The 21,908-nt window shown below is 41.9% G+C and overlaps 1 protein-coding gene across 5 annotated transcripts in view; it reads left to right on the plus strand.

Annotated features, from left to right (window-relative positions):
• Positions 1 to 21,908, plus strand: part of Ttll5 (tubulin tyrosine ligase like 5) — a 252,450-nt gene that overhangs the window by 23,408 nt on the left and 207,134 nt on the right. For all 5 annotated transcript variants that reach the window (XM_010645542.3, XM_010645541.3, XM_010645544.3 and 2 more), the window contains exons 6-7: positions 5,627 to 5,757; positions 15,716 to 15,798. In XM_010645542.3, coding sequence (XP_010643844.1) covers positions 5,627 to 5,757; positions 15,716 to 15,798 — 214 coding nt within the window. The remainder of the gene's footprint in view (positions 1 to 5,626; positions 5,758 to 15,715; positions 15,799 to 21,908) is intronic.

Raw genomic sequence — 21,908 nt, forward strand, 5'->3', positions numbered from 1 at the left:
AGAAATGGACATTCATTCATATATATATATATATATATATATATATACACCAAAGCTGAATCAGAAAGATATAAAAATTATAAATAACCTAATATCAGTCAGTGAAATAAAACAAGTAATAAAAAACTACCAACAAAGAAAATCTCAGGTCCTGACAGATTTGCTGTTGAATTCTACAAGAACTTTAGAGAAGGTATAATGCCATTGCTCTTCAAACTCTAATGAAATTGAAAGGGAAGTCATTTCTGGAAGCAAGGATTACGTTGATACCAAAACCAGAGAAGGATCCAATAAAAAAAGGCCAATCTACAGGCCATTCTCCTTAATGAACACAGATGTAAAAATCCTCATTAAGATACTGGCAAACAGAATGCAGCAAATCATTAAGAAGATTACATACCACAACCAAGTAGGAGTCATCCCAGGGATGCATTAATGGTTCAACATACACAAATCATTAAATGTAATATACCATATTAACAGAGGAAAGAACAAAAAACACATGATCATCTCAGACATAGAAAAAGTCTTTGACAAAGTCCTACACCCATTCATGATTTAAAAAAAAAAAAAACTACAGAAAATTGGAATAGAAGGTCTTTATCTCATCTATGACAAACCAACAGCCAACATTATGACTAAATGGTACTGAAAACTTTCACTTTACAAAACAAGGATACCCACTATCATCACTTTTGTTCAATGTAGTTCTGGAAATACTAGAACAGATAAGAGAAAGAAAAAAAGGGATGGATAAGACACTAAGAAGTTAAATTATCATTTGTTGCTCTACATAGAAGACCCCTCTACCAGAAGACTCCTAATTTTAATAACCAAATTTAGCAGTGAAGCAAGATATGAAGTCAGCACTCAAAAATCAGTAGCATTCCTATACACAAATAACAAACTCACTGAGAAATTAGTGAAGTCACACCTTTTACAATAACATTAAGAAAAATGAATATTTAGAAATCATTCTAATAAAGGAAGTGGAAGATCTATAGATTGAAAACTACAGTACTCTGAAAAAGGTAAAAAATGGAAATATATTGCCTGTTCTTAGATAGGCAGAACCAATATAGTAAAAGTGGCCATATTTCCAAAACTGTTACACAGATCTAATGCAATTTCAGTAAAAATACCATACTTCACAGAACTAGAGAAAACAATCCTAAAATTCATATGAAACCAGAAGAGACCTAGAATAGCAAAAACAATTCTGGGCAACAAGGACAAGGCAAGGGCTATCACAATCTCAACTTGAAGTTATACTACAAAGCTACCATGATAAAAACAGCAAGGTACTGGCAAAGAAACCCAAATGAAACAACAGCAACAAAAAATCTGAGGATCATTGGAACAGAATAGAAGATGTAGAAAAACCCCAAGTATATTCAGCTACCTTATTGACAAAGGGACTAAACACTTTCACTGGAAGAAAAAAGATAGTTTCTTTAATAAGTGGTGCTGGGAAAATAGGCTTTCCATGTGCCAGAAATTGAACATAGACCCATTATCTCTTGACATGCACAAAACTAAAATTGAAATGGATCAAAGATCTAAATATTAAAACAGAAACACTTAATTTGCTGGACGCTAGAATAGGTAAAACTCTAGAAGACATAGGTGTAGGCAGAGACTTTATGAACAAAACCCTGATCACACAAATATTACAAAGAACTGAAAAAAAAAATCAGATCTCCAGTTTTGGAACTTGTCATTTTTGTATATTGATATTTTTCATTACATGAATAATCCATATTTTTATACTATTAGAGAACTGTGATTCAATTAAAGACATATAGCATTCCTAAAATATTTCATAATGATTTGTGGTAGTGAATAAGCACAGACTTGGTTGGTGAAGCTTTATGAAGCTAGAATTTCCTTCATTCTTTTTTTTTTTTTTTTTTTTGAGACCAGGTTTTGCTGTGTAGTTGAGGCTGGCCTTGAACTCATTTTGCAGCTGAGGCTGGCCTTGAATTTGCAGAGCTCCTCCTGCCTCAGCTTCCCTGGTGCTACAGGTACGGGTGTGCACCACCATACCTGGTTATACTACATTTAGGGGTTTTTGTTGTTGTTTAGACAGGGTCTCACTATGTAGTTCACCTTGAACTCACTGTATAGCCTAGGCTGGCCTTGAACTCACAACTATCCTCCTGCCTCACCTTCCCAAGTGCTGAGATTTCAGGTGTATGCCACCACGCCCAGCTTATTTCATTTTTATAACCTGAAATTTTGAGCATATTTATCAAAAGTCAAAGGTAAAATGCAGTCCTTTAAATTTATATTTAGTTTTTGTTTTAGAATAGATTTTATACTTATAACTCAATTTTTAAAAATAACTTAACTTTTTGGTTTTTGGGTTTTTTTGGGATCGAACTAGGGATTGAACTTGCGACCTTGCACTTGCGAGGCAGGAGGCAGAACCACTGAGCTAAATCCCTAGCCACTAAAATAACTTAATTTTTAAAAGCCTACTTGGAGAAAAGATCATAGACCTAAATGTAAAAGGAACTGTAAAATTTATAGAGAGGAAAAATCTTTATTATGGTCCTGAGTTAGATAATAATTTCTTTGATATAACAATAAAACAATGCATAAAAGAAAAAAATGATAAATGGAACCTCATCAAAATTAGGAACTTCTGTTATCTGAAAGACACTGTTAAGAAAATCAGGTGGACATGGTGGTGTGCTCCTATAATCCTAGCACTCTGGGGCAGGAGAATCACAAGTTGGAACCCAGCCTGGGCAATTTAGCAAGTCAATGGAACTCTGTCTCAAAGTAACAGATTAAGAATAGGGCTGAGGGATGTACCTCAGCATGAAAGACTTGGGTTCAAATCCCAGTACCCCCAAACAATTGTGGAATAAAGAAAATATTTACAAAACACACATTCAATAAGGAATTTGTATCCAGAGCATATAATGAGCTCATAAAACTCAATAATAAGAAAACAAGCAAACAAAACACCCTATTTTTCAAAGTGGGCGAAAGGTTTAGGTATTTCATATAAGATATATATATATATGTATATATGTATATATGTATATATATATATATGGCAAGTAAAGACATGAAAAGATGCCCAACATCATTGGTCATTAGTGGGATGCAAATTAAAACAATGGGAGATACCAGTATATAACTATTATAAGACAACAACAGCAACCAACTATAGGATAAGGTGCATTACATTAGAATCGTAAATGTGACTGGTGCTAATGCAAAATGGTACCTGTGATATTGTGAAACCTGTGGTTAGCCATAAGTCTCTGGTTCTTGCTGTACAGTTCCTAAAGTCTCTGGAATCTTTAAAATGGTAAGTGTCGTTTTGTATGTTTGAATCAAATGGTGACGGTAACCCCTAGGTAACTTGAGGATGAGGGCCTGTCTAAGGAAAAGACCAGGCATGATTACAGGGGTTGGACATTCAGCCTGCCCCTCAGCCTCCAGGAGGGAGAAAGGGGCTGGAGGTTATGTTGATCACTAGTGACCAGTGGTCACTACCACACCCACTACAGGGGCTTCCACTCCAGCCTAAAGGATTGGATTTGGAGAGCTTCCAGGAAGCTGAACATGTGGAGTTTCCTGGAGAGTGGCATGCTGGGAAAGGGCATGGAAGCTCTGCACCCCTTCTATCATGCCTTGCCTTATGAGTCTCCTGCTTATATCCTTGGTAATAAACCTGTAAATGCAATGAGTTCTGTGATCCACTGCAGCAAATCATTTGAACCCAAGGAGACAGTCTTGGGTGGCTGGTCAATCAGTAGCACATATAAGACAACCTGGACTTGTAAGTGGCACCTTACGTGAGGGGCAGTCTTGGGGACAGAGACCTCAGGTAGGCAGTGTCTGAATTGAGTTGAATTAGAGAACAGCCAGCCCACGTGTGCCATAGGATTGCTTGCTGGTGTGCGGCATCTGGTGACAAAGTGTGAGTGACTGTGTTGAAGTTAGAGTGGAGAATGGGAAAGACACTGGTATTTCCTCTGATCTCTGAGAATGGTAGGAGGAACTGAGCTTGTTTTTCCAATATTCTCAGAATAACCATTTGGCAGTTTCTTATAAAGTTAAACATGTAGTTATGTGGTGATTATAAAATGTGTCCATAAATTCTTTGACACTACCTTCAAAAGTTTGAGCTAAATTTTTCTGCTCTTGAGCATCATCTGGACTTAGTAACTTGCCTCCAACAAATGGAATGTACCAGAAGTAGTGGTGTGTCACTGTGAGACTAGGCCACAGCAACCTTTACAACTTCTTCTTGCTGTCTTTCTCAGATCTCTCGGTCTGGGAGAAGTGGTTGTTATGTCAGGAAGGCACTCGTCAGCAGCCAGCCCCTTCCAGCAAGCCTTCTGGGAAGCCGGTCCTCTGTCCTCAGCCAGTGCTGACCACCTTCTCGACTGGAATCTCACGACAGACTCTGAGGCAGAACTACCCACCTCTGTCTCCCACATTTCTGACCCCCAGAAACTGTGTGGCATTATAAATGTGTTTTTTACTTCAAGCTTCTAGGTTTTGGGGCTATTTAGTATGCAGCAATAGATAAATGACTTACTAAACAACCGAGCAGCCCCACTCTTAGAAAAATGAAAATGTTCGCATAAAACCTTATAAGAATTCGTGATTTTAGTGTTATAGTAGAGTCATAACAGAAAAGAACGCAGGGATGCAAAAACACTTATGTTAATACAAAAACCTGTGTGTGGATGTTTATAGCAAATTTATTCATAATCTCCCCAAACTGGAAACAGTGAAGTTGTCATTCAGCTGGTGAAGAGATAAACTGGCATATCTACACCATAGGTTTTTACTGACCAAAACAAAGGGGGCAAAATGCTGACACATGCAACACAAGAATAAATCTCAAGTGCATTGTGCTCAGTGGAATAAGGCCGTCTTAAAAGAACAGAAGAACCTGTCTCACAAATAAAAAGGGGGTGGTGAGGATGTAGTTTAATGAGAAGTCCTCAATCCCCGGTCCTGAAAAGAAGAGAGAGAGGGAGAGGGAGAGGAGGATAAACCAAAGATATATGCTGTATTGTTCTTTTTGTTTTTTTAACTTTCTGGAAAATGCAAAAATATAAGGACAGAAAAGAGATGAATGTTTTCCCAAGGCTGTGCTATGATTGGGGCAGATTTAGGACATCAGAACCGATTGGGGTACACATGTTAATTGTAGTGGTCAGTACCTAACTGTGTATATTTTTTCCAAACTCAGAATTGTATACCAAAAAGGGGAAATTTCTTTGTACTTACGTCTTGTTCTTTTTTGTTTTGTTTTTTTGAGACATGGCCTCACTATATAGTTCTTGCTGGCCTTAAACTTCACTGTGCAGTTCAGGCTGGCCTTGAACTCACTAATCCTCCTGTTCACCCTCCCTAGTGCTGGGATGACAGGTGTGCACCATCAGGCCTGGTGTGTATAATATTTTAATGAGAAAATCTGGCCAAAAACTTTCATTTGGTGAAAATGATTCGTACCTTCTGTTACCAAGGTGACAGATTTGGGATGTATGGTACTTCAGTAGGTGCTCCGGAATGAACTCCTCAGTGTGATAGCACAGGAAAACCTCAGAGTCAGAGTTTACTGAATTGGAAATACTTTTCTGGTTTTTAGGTCTTATGAACTAACACGGAAGGACCGGCTGTACAAAAACATCATTCGAATGCAGCATACACATGGATTCAAGGCTTTTCACATCCTCCCTCAGACCTTCCTTCTGCCAGCTGAGTATGCGGAATTCTGTTGTAAGTGCTCGATGGAGAGTGCCCGCCCCCAGCACCCAAGCTTTTCAGGCTATTTAAATCCTTGAAAACTTGTGGTTCACTAGTAAAACAGTTGCAGAGCTAACTTGAAAACTCAAGATTCCTAGAATGACCAAATTCAGTAGTGTAGCAGGATATAAAATAAACATACAAAAAAAATATCATTCCTTTACACCAATAGCGAGCTCATTGAGAAACTATGGAAACAATACCATTCGCAGTAGCATTTATAAAAATGAAATACTTAGAAATTAATCTAACCAAGGAGGTGAAAGACCTCTACAATGAAAACTGAGTACTCTGAAAAAGGTGACCAAAGAGGACATCAGAAAATGGAAAGACATGCCCTGATCTTGGATAGACAGAACCAATATTGTCAAAATGTCTGTACTTCCTATTAATGGCTTGTTTCTAGATTTCCCCCTAACCTTCTAGATTTTCCTCTCATGTGCTCATTGGGGGGGCTTTTGTCAGAGCTGGTTGGATGTAGAGTGTGTGATACTGGGATTAAAGGTGTGTGGTCCACTGACTGGAATTAAAATAGTTCTGGGTGTGGCTGAATAGATTTACTAAAGATAGAAGCACCAGCTTGGGTGTGGGTGGCACCACCTAAAAGGCTTGTAGCCTAGATGGGATACAAGAGAAATGCAGGCTCTCTGTTGCTGCCACTGTTGCTTTGCTGCCTCTTACCTGCCTCTTACCACGGACTATTTCTCTTATGTGACCGCCCCTCTGCCATGCCACCTTGCCTTGGAGGCAGCTGACTATGAACTGAAACCTTTACAGACTGTGATCTGGAATAAACCTTTCTTCATTGAACTTTGGGTGTTGGGTATTTTGTTTCAGCCATGAGAAAAGTAACTAAGATACTTCCAAAACTGATACATAGATTTAATGCAGTCCAATCAAAATACCAATAGCATTCCACACAAAACTAGAGAAAACATCTTCTAAAATTCCTATGGAATCAGAAGAGACACAGAATAGCAAAAAGCAATTCTGGGCAACAATAGCAAAGCAGAAAAACATCACAGTCCTAGACTTCAAGTTATATTACAAAGCTACAGTGATTAAAACAAAGCAGCACGGTATTGGCACAAAAACAGTGTGACTCAGTGGAATAGAATAGAGGATTCAGAAACAAGTCCAGCAGCATTTAGCTTTCTGATCTTTTGACAAAGGGGCCAAAAATATACCCTGGAAGAAAGATACCATCTTTAACAAATGGTGCTGGGAAAACTGGCTATCCATATGAAGAAGATTGAATCTAGACCCCTAGCTTGCATCGTATAGTAAATTAAAATAAAAATGCACCAAAGATCTAAACGTTAAAACAGAAACAATCTGTTGGAAGGTAAAATAGGCAAAACTCTTGAAGACATAGACATAGGCAAGGACTTTCTAAATAGTACCCCAGTGGCATAAAAAAAAGATACCAAGAATCAACAGGTGGGATTATATCAGATTGAAAAATTTCTGCACAGCAAAGGAAATAACTAACAGAGTAAAGACACAACCTATAGACTGGGAAAAAAAATTTTTTTTTTGCCAGCTATTTCTTGGACAGAGGATTAGTATCTACAATACATAAACAACTCAAAAAAATTAGACCCCCTTCAAGAAGAGAAAGAAGAATTGGCAGCTGAAATGAACAGAGTTCTCAGAAGCAGGACAAATGGCCGATAAATACATGAAAGGATATTTAACATTTCCGCCCATTAGAGGAATGCAAATTAAAACACCAAGATTCTGTCTTACTCCAGAAAGGAGGGCTACCATCAAGAAATGAAACGATAACAAAGTCTGGGAAGGCTGCAAGGGGAAAGGAACCCTTTCTACATTGTTGGTGGGAATGTAAACTAGTACAGCCACTGTGGAAATCAGTGTGAAGATTTCTCAAGTAATTGAACTAGAAATTCCATTTGACTCAGCTATTCTTCTCCATATCTTCCTGAAAGAGTTAAAGACATCCTGTAATGGTGACACATGCACATCCATGTTTATAGCAGCACGGCTCTTAATAGGTCAATCAGTAGCAGCCTATATGCCCCTCAAAAGATGGATGGATAAAAAATACGGTGTGTGTGTGTGTGTGTGTGTGTGTGTGTGTATACAATGAAGTACTATTCTGCCACAAAGAAGGATAAACTTGAGTCATTTGTAGGAAAATGGATGCACCTTGAGACCATAATGTTAAGTGAGATAAGTCAGACAGAGAAGCTTGAATATTGTGTGGTTTCTCTTAACGTGAGAAACCCTAAGCATAAATAATTAAAGAGCAAAATAAAAGATACATAATAGGAAATGGGGAGATTGATCTTTTGCCAAAAGGCATGAAACGAGATGGAGAGAGCGGGAAGGGAGGAGAGGAAAAGGGGATGAAAAAGGAATGGAGATGTGTTATATACGCTTCTGTGTTGTGTTGAAATTAGCTCGTAGAGTGAATGTAATGCTGTAATAAGTATATTTGGTCCTGTTAAGGTAACTGTGAAATTACAACAGGAGAAAAGCTGATACAACAATTAGAAGTTCATCAATCAGATTAATTGTTGGTGGTAAGGCAAGGTTAGTTAAACTTGAAAGAATTCATCATAGTGCTATGAAGGGGAAAATAAATTGCTACCCTCAAGCTAGTACTATGTACGGTTTGGCTGTGGATTCATTCATAATTTGAATTTGCAAGACCGAATAATAGTGAAGATGTAAGACCATGGGCAGTGCTGCAGATGTGTGCCAAGGGGAAAAAAAAATTGAAAAAGTCATCATCATCGTCATAGCTAACACTTAATGAACTGCTTTCCCTTAGACACTCTTACATGGAATCTCTGAGAGAGTTTTACAGATGAAGGATTAAGATACCGATTGGGTAAGTTCCGCCACATGAGTTGGCAGAGCTAGGATTCAGGCTGGCAGCCTGGCTTCAGAGGCCGTGCTTCCCGCCGCTGTGCTTTGGTGCTAGAAACCTTGGGTAGTGTGCCTGCAGTGACGACTTCCCACATCACAGCCAGAGGGGCATCAGGGCAGACCCACACCAGGACACTCAGGCAGAGACTTCCTTCTAGAGAAGTCCAAGAGAGTCCATCCATGTTCTGGAGAGAGGAAGCAGCGTGGAAAGAGAAAGAGAGAGTTCTCCCTAAATTCCTGGCTTTTGGTTTTTCACCCTGTTGAGCTCACCCTTTGACTGACTGTATCATCCAGGGGGAATTCTCCTTCGGGAGAAGACACCAGCAGCTCATTGGGAGCTTTCCTGCTGTTAGTGGCTCCAGCTAGGGACCATTGGCTGGCAGTTTATTATTGGCCCACCGAAGGCTCTGAAATGAATCATATAAAGCACTAATTAAATGAATCAATCAACTTCTCAGCTATAGTATACTCAAGGCTAACAATTCATAGTTAATAGTTACTTTGTTGTTGGGTGTGGTGGTGCCCACCTACAACCCCAGCAACTGGAGTGGGAAGGTGGCTTGAGTCCAGGTGTCCCCTTCAACCAAGAGCACGGCTCTGGGAGGGACGCGCACGGAGTGGTGAGGGAGGAAGAGAACACCCTTCTAGCTGACCAGGTCAAAATTAGCCCTGGAGATCAATCGGTGACAGATGTCGCAGCCAGATCCCCTCATGTCCTACTCAAACCTTTCTGTGCCTTACCTTCCTCTTCTGTAAAATGAGACCACTACTGATCCTTTGTTGTTAGAATGTGTATTTTGGAATGCATGGAATGTACGTGAACTGGTGCCTGACAGGTGCATAATAATTACTTAGTATTACTTCCTGTTTCAAGTTTTGTTTCATTATGTTGTTGTATAAGAAGGGGAAAAAATGTGAAATGTGAACATGATAGCATAAAAATGCTCCAGTTAACACGTCAGCAACATAAAATAGTTCCAGATATGAACCCCTGTTGTTGAATTCCTAAGGAGAAATTAAAGTCCAGAATAATCCTGTGAAAGTCTAAAGGAATCTAAGTTGGAAACCTCCCTTCCCCTTCCCTGCTGGTTTTCATTCTGCTGTGGGGGTGGAGGGTGGGCTGAGGTATAGCGGGAATGGGTTGCTCATTCAGGTGATTGGTTAGAGTTTGAGTTCCTCTGTCAACTCACGCCTGACCTGGGTCTCAGTGGTATTGCTTCTTCAACCCATTATTCAAACTCTTAGGAGTTCTACGTTTCAAAAATAAATAAATAAATAAATAAATGAACTCAAAGATAAATAGAACATATCTCATTATTATGCCGTAACCCAAAGCCAGCACATTTAGGCCCCACAAATACAAGCAAGTGAAGTTCCTTGATCCTCAATTCCAACCACTCACTGCTGTTGCCACCCAGAGACCACAGCGGGGACTTCCTGTGTCTGTGTAAAGGGTGGACAGGGAAGATGTGGTAGTCAGGGGAGTCCTCTCGAGTTCAGTCTTGCCAGGTAACGTTCATTCTGGGCCACTCGTCCAGGGCCTGGAGAAATCCAACATCACTGGTTGTGTTGCTTATATTGGAGCAGAAAGCCACCTTCTCTTTGCAGGGGACATTCCTTTTCCTTATAAAATCTGAAGAGCTCCCCTGTTTTTCTTTGGTGTCCATCTAGCATGTGCGTCTTGAAAGACTCCTGCGTTCTGGAGCCTGCAGCACTTGAGTGAATGTGGGAAATGATATTTGAGAAGGAAAGGGATATAGACAGATTGGCCTTTAGAAAAAGGACTGAAATGAGTTGGAAGAAGTAGAGTAAAGAAAGATGGTTTGAAAGCTGCTGCAGTGATATGGATGAGAGGAGTGGCTGGATGGAGTGGTGCTGTGGGAATGGTGTGATGATCAACAGGACTTCTCAGCTAGATGGGAGGACTGGGGCAGGAGTGAGAGGGACATTTGAGTCTGAGAAGCTAGGGGGATCGGTATTTGTTTTGAGACAGGATTCTCATTATGTTGCCCAGGCTGGCCTCAAATTTCTAGTCTCAAACACGCCAGCCTCTCAAGTAGGTGGGACTACAGGCACATGCTACCGCCCTCTGCCAGGATCATGAAGCCTGTAATTAGGGAACATAACCAGGCACAGAAGGAGTAGGAGCCATTGCAGGGTGAGAGGAGTGTTCAATTTGGACGTGGTACAGAGTTGAGGTGCCTCCAGGGCAAGCATGTAATGATATTATGCAGGTAGTTGTAAATCAGCTTTGAGTTTGGCCAGAGATACAGATTCTGGAGGTTGTAGATGGAAGTGATTGTAAGGGAGAGAAAAAGCGTAGAAATCCCGCAGAGAATTGGGGTGGGAGGGAGATGAGGAACAATGGAAGAGGTCTCCCAGGCAGGAGCTTGAGAACAAGAGGTGGGTATGTCTCCCCAGGAGGAGGGCAAAAAGAGTGCTAAGCGCTGACCCAGATACAATTTTAGATGGAGAGGAACACAGGTTAGGGTTATGTTTTAAGGTCCCAGCCTTTTAGATGAGGAAGGTAATGAAGTCCTGTGCTGAGAGTGAGAAGCCTAGGTATGGATTTGGATGACTGAAAGGGGCAGAGAGGATTGGACTTGGAACAGTCCCTGAAGGGCCTTTGAAAGACTGTGGATGAGGATCAGGCTTGAGAATTGCCCGAGACACTAGGGACACCTGCCACAGACTGTTTAGTGCAGTTAAATGTCTGTGAACCCAAATAAGGATCTGTTGCCACTTCCCCTGAGTGGACACCTTTCTAAGCAGGAAGAAGGAAGAAACAAAGAAGAGGTGAGTGGTGGTGATGGCTCCAGGACCCTAGAAGGTGCTGTGCTGTGTGTTCCAACTCCCACACTCTAATTACTGGGCATGGTTCAAGCAGCATCCAGCCTTTGTATGTCTGGAGACTGTGGTTGGTGCTGGGCTAGATCTAGACATAGATGGATTTAAGATTTTTTTCTTGTTAGGACAAGAAGCTTCAGCTCATGAGACCACTTTGACCGGTGTCCCTTGTGTCTCTGAGCAGTCCTCATGCCTGATGCTCTGTACTGGTGAGGGGGGCACCAGTATAGAAGGCAAACATTCCCCAGATTGTGTTCTCTGACCTCCTCTAGTTACAAGAGAGGCTGAGAAATGATTCTAAGAACAAAATTTTGATCTACCCAGTTGATTGCAGATGCCTGTAAATTTCTACAATCATAATTTTGGAATTGTAAGAGATCTTAGCAATTCCAGCGACTCCCTTCATTTTAATGACTAGACTAGGTTAAGCAGATTGCCCATGGTGTCATAAATTTGAAAAGCAGGAGTCAGAAGGCAGACCTTTCTACTTCTGGTTTAGTGTTCCTTCTGTTAGACCAAGCATGTTACCCGTCCGACCAGAAGACACTGGAAAGAGTGCTGAAGCTTTCCTAGAACACCCTCATCCAGGTAAACTGCCTAGACCTTTGCCCTGTCTTTACCTCTGCTTTTCTTGTGTCCCAACTGCATTTTTTTAGCACCTCTGAAAGAAACTGATCTTAGTTCTGAAGTATTGCAAATTAATGTGTAAGGCCTAGTATAGAGGGCTAAGACTTTAATATTCAGAATTTCAAGAACATGACAACAGTAAAGCAGCAGAAGAATTATGAGTTGCTTTTTTTTTTTTTTAGATAGGCTGGCCTTGAACTCGCTGTGTAGCCCAGGCTGGCCTTAAACTCACAGTGATCCTCTTGCCTCAGCTCCTAGGGCTGGAATTACAGGCGTGTGCCAGCATGTTTGCTAAGTATCATGAACTTTTGGTGAGAGGGGCCTCTCATTAGAGGGGATTGATTAAATAACATTGTCAAGTGGCAAAAGTTGCATGCAGCTAGGTTTTAACCTGTGCTGAAAACAAGAATTTTGTACATATGGCTATCCCTGAGGAGGGTACTTTCTCCAGATGAGCCTGGTCATTTTCTTAAACATTTTTATAGCACTGGACAGTTCTTAAGTCTATATCTGTGATTACTTGTTTAATACCTGTCTTTTTTGCTAGTTTAATGTTCATGAGGGCAAAGCCTGTCTTTTTCATCACTATGTACTCCACACCTAGCAAACCAGTTAATTCAGATTAGATACTTAGAACTATGGAGTTAAATGAAGGAAGCTTAGAAATCTTTAAATTTTTTGTTTATCTTAATAGCTTCTGTGCTCAATCCATCAAGGAAAATGGCAAAATGAAATAAAATACATATATTCAGTGGCCTTAATTATGGAGATTTAATTTTTTTGTTATATGTAGCTATAAAATTGTCTTCTATAGCGGGACTTTAAAATTACATAAATTACACTTTTTTTCATGGCGCAAAAATATAGAAAGTACTAACTGTTGAAATGCTTTCTTTCTCTTCATGTTTCTTAGTCAATCATGTCTCCTCTTTAGGGCCAGTTATGTTCCTGGTTTTATGCTTGTCTTTCTAGAGCTGTTCTTGGCATTTACTGGCAAATAGCATATGTGTTTATGGAAACAGGATTTACCCAATAACCTTTGCATCCTGCTGTCCTTTTGTTTACTTAACAGGCTGTCTGGGAGATCATTCTATACAGTAGTTAATTCATATTCTCTTGCAAAGATCAAGTGTTTGCAAACTAACATCCCTGGAGTCAGATCAGTCCTGTGTCTTTCAGGAAACCCCATGAACTAAAAATGATTTTTTACATATTTATTTATTTAGGTTTTTTTTGAAACAGGGTCTGATTATATTGTTCAGGGTGGCCTTGAATTCATGGCGATCCTCCTGCATCAGCCTCCCAAGTACTGGGATTATAGGCATGTGCCACCAAGCCTGATGATTTTTACATTTTTGAATGGTTGGGAAAAGAAAGAAGAAAATCTTGTGGTATGTGGGAACAATAAGAGTTTCAGTGTCCTTAAGTGAAATTTTACGGAAACACAGTGTGCCCTTTGTTTACCTGTCTGTTGTCAGGCTGCAGTGTCAGCACAGCTCACACACAGGCCCTCAGATCCTGAAATGTTACGGTCTGGCTTCTTACAAAAGCAGTCCGCTGACTCCTGTAGATGTGGTAGAGTATATTTAATTAACATTTTGCTATCATAATGCAGCATTGTATAATCTTGTGCATACTGTATTTCGCATACGTGTGACTAGAACCAGAGGATACAGCAGAACTAGAAGTAGAACTACTTGTAGAGCGTTAGAGTCTGAGTGACACATCACGTTTTTTTCTAGTTTTTTTAAGCTGCATTAAGGGAACAGGCAGGGGAAGATGAGAGAGGGTGGACAGAGGTCTTATCCCCCTCCTCCTGGTGAAATGGTTTATGGCGCTGACAAAGTCAAGCTCTTGTTGAGAGGCCTCTGAGAGGCCGTGTGGCTCCCGTCCAAGGGAGAGGGAGGAGAAGGAGGCAGCAGTCACTGGCGTGCGGCCTGGGGAGAGGTGCTGAGCCAGGATGGTTGGCACCACTGCCTGGGTAAGGCCCCACTCAGCATAGGAGCAGTTTGTGAGCTCTTCCGGGGAAGAGAGGAGGCAGCTGGCACCCAGGTGGGAGTCCTTGCTGGGAGAAACATGAGCTTTAGGAACTTGAGTGGGTTTATGCTGCTGTGTTCTAGATAAAGTGGTGCTAACATCCTGATGCACAGCGAACTAGGTACTGTGCAAAAAGAAAGCTGTGTGAGATCTGTTCAGAAACTCTGTGTTTATTTGATTTCTCTACACGTTTATTCTTTCCCTGTCACTCTTCTTTCAGAGAAGAAACTCTCAAGAAAAAATTAAGTATCTTAATTTTCATCTTTGACTTTTTTTTTTTTTTTTTGAGACAGGGTCTCGCTATGTAGTTCACGCTGGTCTTGAACTCATTATGTAGCCCATGCTTGCTTTGAACTCATGGTGATCCTCCTGCCTCAGCCTCCTGAGTGCTGGGATTACAGGCGTGTGCCACCACGCCTGGCCTCATGTTTGACTTTTCCCACCTGCTTTGAAGCAGTCATCCATCTGAGGTGTTTGATCTGAATGGGAGAGGGAAGAGCCCAAGGCTAGGACTAGTTATGCCTCTCCAGGCTGGGCCTAAGAGCACAGTAGCACTGGACCCTCCAGCCTTGTTTGATCCCTTGCCCTCTAACAGTCTCTTACTGGTAGGCAGAGCCATCACCTTCCCCACCACAGCAAGCCTTTGGGAATCTTAGCAAAGGTTGTCTGCTTTCTTGTCTCAGGACACAAAGTTATTTAAAGTATAAGCTGAACCTGGAAAAGAAACAGAAGCAAAAGCTTCTTACTCTCACTTGTAAATTAATTACTGTGCTTCCTTGCTTCTTGCACTTTGTTTGATTTAAGGAAGGTGATTTTTTTTTTCCTTAGAAGCTCTGAGGAATTATTTAGCAAGGGCCACCTGTGGGAGGTGAGCAAGGCTGCATCTATACCCTACGCCACCTCAGCCCTATGGAAACACTGGCCCCAGGCTGGGATTGCTAATCTAGGGAACACTTATTAGGAGATCGAGCATTCAGTTTACCCTGTCACTGTTTGCTGAAGCTCCATGAGTCAACAGAGGTGAGAATTTGAAAGATTCCTGGAGGTTGTCAACAGTAATTAACACCCAGATTTTGCCTGGTTTTGTCTTCATCTTCTCATTTAAGAAAGAAGGGAAACCGGGCCTATAGTCCCAGCACTCAGGAAGCTGAGGCAGGAGGATCTCTGTGAGTTCGAGACCAGCCTGGGCTACTTAGTGAGTTCCAGGTCAGCCTCAACTACATAGTGAGACCCTGTCTCAAAAAAACAACAACAAAAAAATAAAAATAAAAAAATAAAGAGAAATGGTTGAAGAAATAATTATGTGAGTAATTTTGTTATCCTCTTTCCTCCTGCCCACCCCTTTCCTTTTTAAGATTAGTCCAAAAATACAAATGAATTTCAGCTGCTGCCCTCCAACTAGAAATTTGGAAGAATTTTTTGGGTACCTGAATAGATAACAGTTGTTGAAATTTGAGATGAACTCATATTCCTTCTTTGTCTTTGTTTTTCTCTCCCCCTTTTTATTTGCCAATATTTTGAGCAGATTCTTACTCTAAGGACCGGGGACCTTGGATAGTAAAACCAGTGGCCTCTTCCAGGGGGCGGGGTGTCTACCTGATCAACAATGTAAGTATGCAGGCGTGATACTCAAGGGGTTCCTTCTCAGAGAGAAGTGAGCATTCCGAAGTGAGTCCACTGTAGTTTACCCTCCTGGCAGTAACATCTTCCCAGGCCCGAAGACTTCATGGTCACACAGTAGCTTACTTGAAAAATGCCGTGAAGGGTTGCTGACATGGGCAGTAAAACAATTTACCCAGGCAAGAATAAGAGTAAGATGGGAGAGCGGGCGAGTTTCCAAGACACGATTCACGTTGTGAGGGTGAGACACTGGGACGGTCACGAGGGTTTGAGGATGTGGGGGAAATTACAATTGACGAGATCATGTCCTCCAGCCTCGTGGAAAGCCTGTTATCTTTAGGTAAGGATATCTACGCACGTTAACTTTTAAAGAAGATGGGTTGGTTTCATTGGGAGAAATGAGTAGATCTTACATCAAAGGTTTGTTTTTATCTTTTGTGGTTTCCAGTCAGTGTTACTACACTGTCTTATGACTGTCCTGCATGTGCTGGTCTTTCCATAGGAGAGTTTGCTGTTAAGGGCTTTAACCCCTTTTTGGCCATGGGTAGCCACTACATTTCATCCCAGCACTCTGGGAAGCTGAGTCAGGAGAGTTGCAATTTCAAGCCCAGATTGAGCAACTTAGCGAGACCTTATCTTAAAAAATAAAAAAGACTGAGGATGTAGTGCAATGCAGAGGCCCTGGGTTTAATCCCCAGTACCTGACCCCCCCCAAAAAAAAAAACAAAGAAAGAAAAAAAAGCCATTTGATCAGACTTGGTGGAGGGCAGCCTTTTGTATCATGTTGGCTCTGCACAAAGGATCAGCTGCTGTCATGTGCCTCTAGCTGAGCACAAGCCCGGGCCCAGATTTCAGAGTTAGTTGACCTCCATTTGGCATTGGCGTCCTGCTGCTCCTCCTCCTCCCCTCCCTCCTGTTCTCCTTGTGCACCCTCTTCTGTTTTTCAAAAGCCATCAGTATCTTGATCCTTTGCAAAGTTTTCATTAGATGTTCTTTTAAAATTTAATACATATACAGAGTAAATAAAATAAAATCCCAACTCGAGTTTTACACTCTAGACTTGCCGCAGTAACGAGTGACTTCATATAGTTGATTTGTTTCTTTGTCAACTTTTTGTGGCGTGGTCAACGTCCAATTTGCCATTTATTAAAATCACATCACCTCCTGCCTGCCTGTCCACATTCCATCTCTTACATTTTTATTTTATTTTTAAAATGTTAAAATATTTATAGTTCTTTTCAATAACCACAAATCAGCCAGTCGTGGTGGCTCACGCCTGTAATCCCAGCACTCGGGAGGCTGAGGCAGGAGAATTGCTGTGAGTTTGAGACCAGTCAGGGCTACATAGTGAGTTCCAGATCAGTCTCAACTACATAGTGAGACCCTATCTCAAAACAAAACAAAACAAAAAAAATAATAACCACGAATCAGTTTTTCTTTTTTATAAGGTGAAATAATTTAAGCTCAATAGAAATAGATTTTATAGCATTGGGGCTCTAAAATTGAACCAATAGTTAAGTGCAGTTTTTTTTGTTTTGTTTTTTTTTTCATTTTTTTTCTCTTGGACATTTGGTAGGCATTTCAGTCTGAAAAGGAGTGTCTTTCACTTAGTGTGGAGAAAATTATCCTATTATCTCTGTCTCCACTTTTATAATTCCTTTTTGAGGCATTCTGGGTTTTTCCTTCCTATCAGCTTTCCTCATTTGTAATTCTCTCTTCCCCATTTTTATCTTTTGGATCACCATTTTGAGTGTTACTCATTTTGTTATTCATTCATCCACTGCATTTTTTTGTTGATTATCTTGTTTTTCTTTTTCAGAAACTTATTTTCTGATTTTCTTTTTATATATGAATAATGGCCTTAGTTACTTTCTTGTTGCCAGGTCAAAATACACGACACCCACAAGTTAAAGAGGAAAGGTTTATTTAGCTCACAGTTAGTAGAGGTTTCAGTACAGTTAGTAGAGGTTTCAGTCCATATTCGGCTGGCTCCAAGGCGGGACAGCATGGTAGAAGGGCATCTCAGAGCGAGCAGTGAGCCTGCCTTCTTTACTGTGCCTTCATATTCCACTTGGGCTGCAAGCCTGTTGGTTAGTGCCACCTCCACACTCAGGGTAGGTCTTCCATTATTCATACCAGAACTATGCTAAGCCAATTTAAGTATCATATACCACTAACCCCAGTATCACACACCGTAGATCAGTGATGATGAACCTTTTAGAGCTTTCAGTGATCACAAGCAGCCAGCTGTGGCAAGCTGCCGTAGGTTCATCACCACTGTACTAGATCCAGCCAACTCTGAAAAGCCCCACCTATAAGCACACAAGGCTTTGGGGGGACATCTAGATACAAGCCATAAAATGGCCTGTAGTTGCTTAGTGAATGGTATTTTTGCCTTTTTTTTTTGAGGCTACCAGTTGAAGTGCTTTTTTTGTTTGTTTGTTTGTTTGTTTGTTTTCTGGTACCAGGATCGAACTCGGGCCCTTGCACTTGTGAGGCAGATGGTGGAACCACTGAGCTAAATCGCTGGCCCCAGTTGAAGTTCTTTTAAAGTTCACTTCTGTTGCTGAATTTTCTTGAGATTATCTTTTTTCCTACTGTTGGATTGTCTCCATTTTCATAATCCATGAGCATTGGGCTATATTGATGAATGAAAGAGTAGACTGACTGATCAGGTGGCCAGCCTAGGTGTCCCTGTGACTGTGTAGGACTCTCCCTAATAGCATGTCCCTGGATGGGAGCCTGATTGTGCATTTTGTGTAAGAGCCAAGCATGTTGATTGACAGGCTTCATCTTAGTGTATGGTTCAAGATGTGAGTGAAGAGCATGCCTCTTCCACTTGCCAGCACAGGGTGAACCCCATTATGACTAAAGACTTTGGTGATTTCTTTGTTCAGCAAAATGGCTCTCTTGGTTACTTTTTCTCATTGCTGAGACTGAATATCTGACATCCAAAGTTGAAAGGAGGAAAGGTTTATTTAGCTCACAGTTTATAGAGATTTCATTTCATAGTTGGCTGGCTCCAAGGCAGGGTGATATGGCAGAGGGACATTACAGAACAGAAAAAGTTCATGGCAGGCAGAAGACAGCAAAAATAGCAAGCAACAAGTGACAATCCTCTTTCTGCCCTCTTTCTGCCTCCAGGCTATCCACTCTTAAGGGTGCTCACACCCTTAATCCCAGCATCGAATCCTTGATCCCACCGTCACATACCCTAGATCCAGCCACCTCTAAAAAGCCCCATGTGACTGCATGAGTCATGGGGGTGAGGGTGGGACATCCAGAAACGAGCCATAGTGGTGGCCTTTCCATCTCCTCTGAAGATGCCTGGCCCCCACACAAACTGTCCTCCCCATAGCACCATCCCTAGGTTTGATCTGATCTGTAGGTTTACCTGAGGTTAAAGGCTGTGCTCTGGATGTTAGAGGAGGTCCGCTGGCTGAGTCATCCCCTGGGCTGTGTGAATTAATGATTTGATTCTTGTTCCTTATCCCACTGCCTGGCACTTAGCAGGGCCTCGTTGGGATGATTACTCTCCCCTCTGATGTCTTGGGCTAGGGCTTCCTCTACTTTTTTTTTCCCAACCTGATCCTCTCTGCTTTCTAGCTTTAGGTTTGCTTAAACTTAGTCTATTCTGGCTCCTTGTCCTTTTTTTTTTTTTTTTCCTAGCCTTGTTATCATTTCTTTCTTTTGGAAGTATCCTTTCTGTCCTTCCAAGAAAAGGGTAAGTGGGGATAGATATGTTGTGTGTGTGGCCAGTACTCCATCTTCTATTATCCACTATCTTTTATTTCCTTTGTGTGCACAAACAAACTTTCTGAGGAGTCTTTCACTTTGGAAATTCCTCACCCGCAGCCTGGACTCACAGCTATACAGTAAACAGTGATGACCAGACCTTTCGCACTGAATAAACAGAAGATCTGGTTCTAATAGAGCAAATACTGCAGTTCCAGGCCCCAGGTACAAGTCCTTGTACCTGGCCTGGGTCTCTCTGGAGGCTTTTTATCCTGGGTCTCATGTGACATAAAACCTGGTCACATGTCTTGGCTCTCTCTGTCCTTGTCTCTCTGACCTTGGCATAAAACTCCCACCCGACCGCCATTCCTTCAGCCCTGTGCCGAGAGCTCCAATGTTGTTTGACTCTCATAGACGGCGCTAGTTGGGGTTTGGGTTTTTTTATCTGCCAAATGGAATTGCTATTGCAAGTCCACTATGGCATAAGTTTGCTTTTTATTTTCTTAGACGGGAGTCAAAAAGAATAGGATCAATTCCCAGCTCATCTGGGACTTTTTTCTTTTGGAATGCTCTTTTGCCCTAGTGATTTGTTCTCTCAAAACCAACATCAGAGAGAATAGAAAAGTTAAACTTTTCTTGGTGGGACTGAGAACCCCGTGCCCTGACTCGGCTCTTAAAGGGAATGACACGTCTGTGGAGAATGCACACTTGGCAGGCTGCGCAAGAGTCTTTCTCCCTCCCACCTCTCGCTGGGCTGAATCCCTCGGGACCCCCTGCATAGATCAAAGCATTTGGCAGGACCTTTTGCCTCCCCCTCCCCCTCAGTGAAGCTCTGGACCGAATCTGATTCTTTTAGATATTTAGTGGAGGTGCCAGACAGAAGCCTGGGAAGATGCCAGCAGGCACAAGGGGAGCTGGCAACGCATGGACCCAAGGAGAACCTATTCTTACTTCACCCCCAGAGTGGAATTTTATCACCTTTTACCTGGCCCTGCGTGGTTAACGCTCCTCTTTCTCCTCGCACAGAAGGCCTGACCATCCCTCTTTTCCATACCTGGACCATGTCCCGTGGAATATGTGCCCCATTAGCCAGCTGGATGAAGTAACTCTTTCCAGGGCCGCTGCCTGCTTTCCTTTCAGACTTGCAGGGGAGGAGGGAATGCTCAGGCAGAGGGTCTGTGTGCAGAACCAGGGTGAGGGAGAGGGCGGGACGTCAGTGCCAGGATGGGGTTAGGTGTGTGTGCCGCACGCAAACAACTTTCCCCATCTTCCCACTGGCAGGTGAAGACCTCTTATTAAAACTGCCCTGTAGCAGTCGTAACCTTTTGGAAAATATTCACAAATAGCAACTTTTACCATAAGGAGAACAGAATAAAGGACAGAAACAAAGCAGTACTTTTGCAAAACTGAAGAGAGCAGTGCAGACTCCTGCGAGTAGAATGGACACATCTTTGTTGGTTTGCTGACAGGGCCTCTTAACAATGAGTTCTTTAACTCTGGAGATGTCCTGTAAAGGCTCAAAGCTGTGTTTGCGCCGGCTCCTTCAGAAACTGTGACTAAACGCCATTTTCCCCATTTACTGTATTCAACTCAGGGAGGGGAAGGACTTGGTGTTTCTGAGTAGGGCATGAATTTGATACTGCAGTCCAGCCCAGCCATCCTTGCCTCATATGTTACCCAGGGCAAGTGTAATATTAAGTATTCCCTGAGATCTCGGGGTCCCAGAGAGTGTGGGCTCGCTCTTGTCACTTCTGTGTGTGTGTGTGTGTGTGTGTGTGTGTGTGTATGAATGTATTTCTGTACTCCCTGTGTCTCTGTTTGTGTTCCTGTCTTATTTTCTTTCTTTTTCTCAGCGTTCAGCAGATACTCAGGAAGTACCTGTTTGTGCCAGGTGCTCCTGACCCTTGCTTCGCTTCATTGTCCTTCACTGTACTGCTCAGAGTAAAGAAAGCGGCACGTGGAATGCAGTGATGAATGCTGTTGAGTTGTGGAAATGAGTAGTTAGAATCACACAGATACTTTCGAGTTTGCAGTAATAGTAATTGCTATCTCTTGAGCCTTTAACAGGTCCATGCCACTGTCCTTTCCATTTTTTTTTTTTTTTTGGTACCGGGGTCCAAACTCGGGTCCTTGCGCTTGGCAAGGCAGGCAGTAGAACCATTCAGCTAAATCCTCCGCCCTCCAAATATACTTCTATTTAATATTTGTAAGAAAGGCTGGGCATGGTGGCACATGCCAGTAATCCCAGCACTCGGGAGGCTGAGACAGGAGGATCAGTGTGAGCTCGAGACCAGCCTGGGCTACATAGTGAGTTCCAGGTCAGTCTCAGTCTCAACTACATAGTGAGACCCTGTCTCAAAAAA

Source organism: Fukomys damarensis, unplaced genomic scaffold, assembly GCF_012274545.1.
Source record: "Fukomys damarensis isolate Sample0158 unplaced genomic scaffold, DMR_v1.0_HiC HiC_scaffold_21, whole genome shotgun sequence".
NCBI lineage: Eukaryota > Metazoa > Chordata > Mammalia > Rodentia > Bathyergidae > Fukomys > Fukomys damarensis.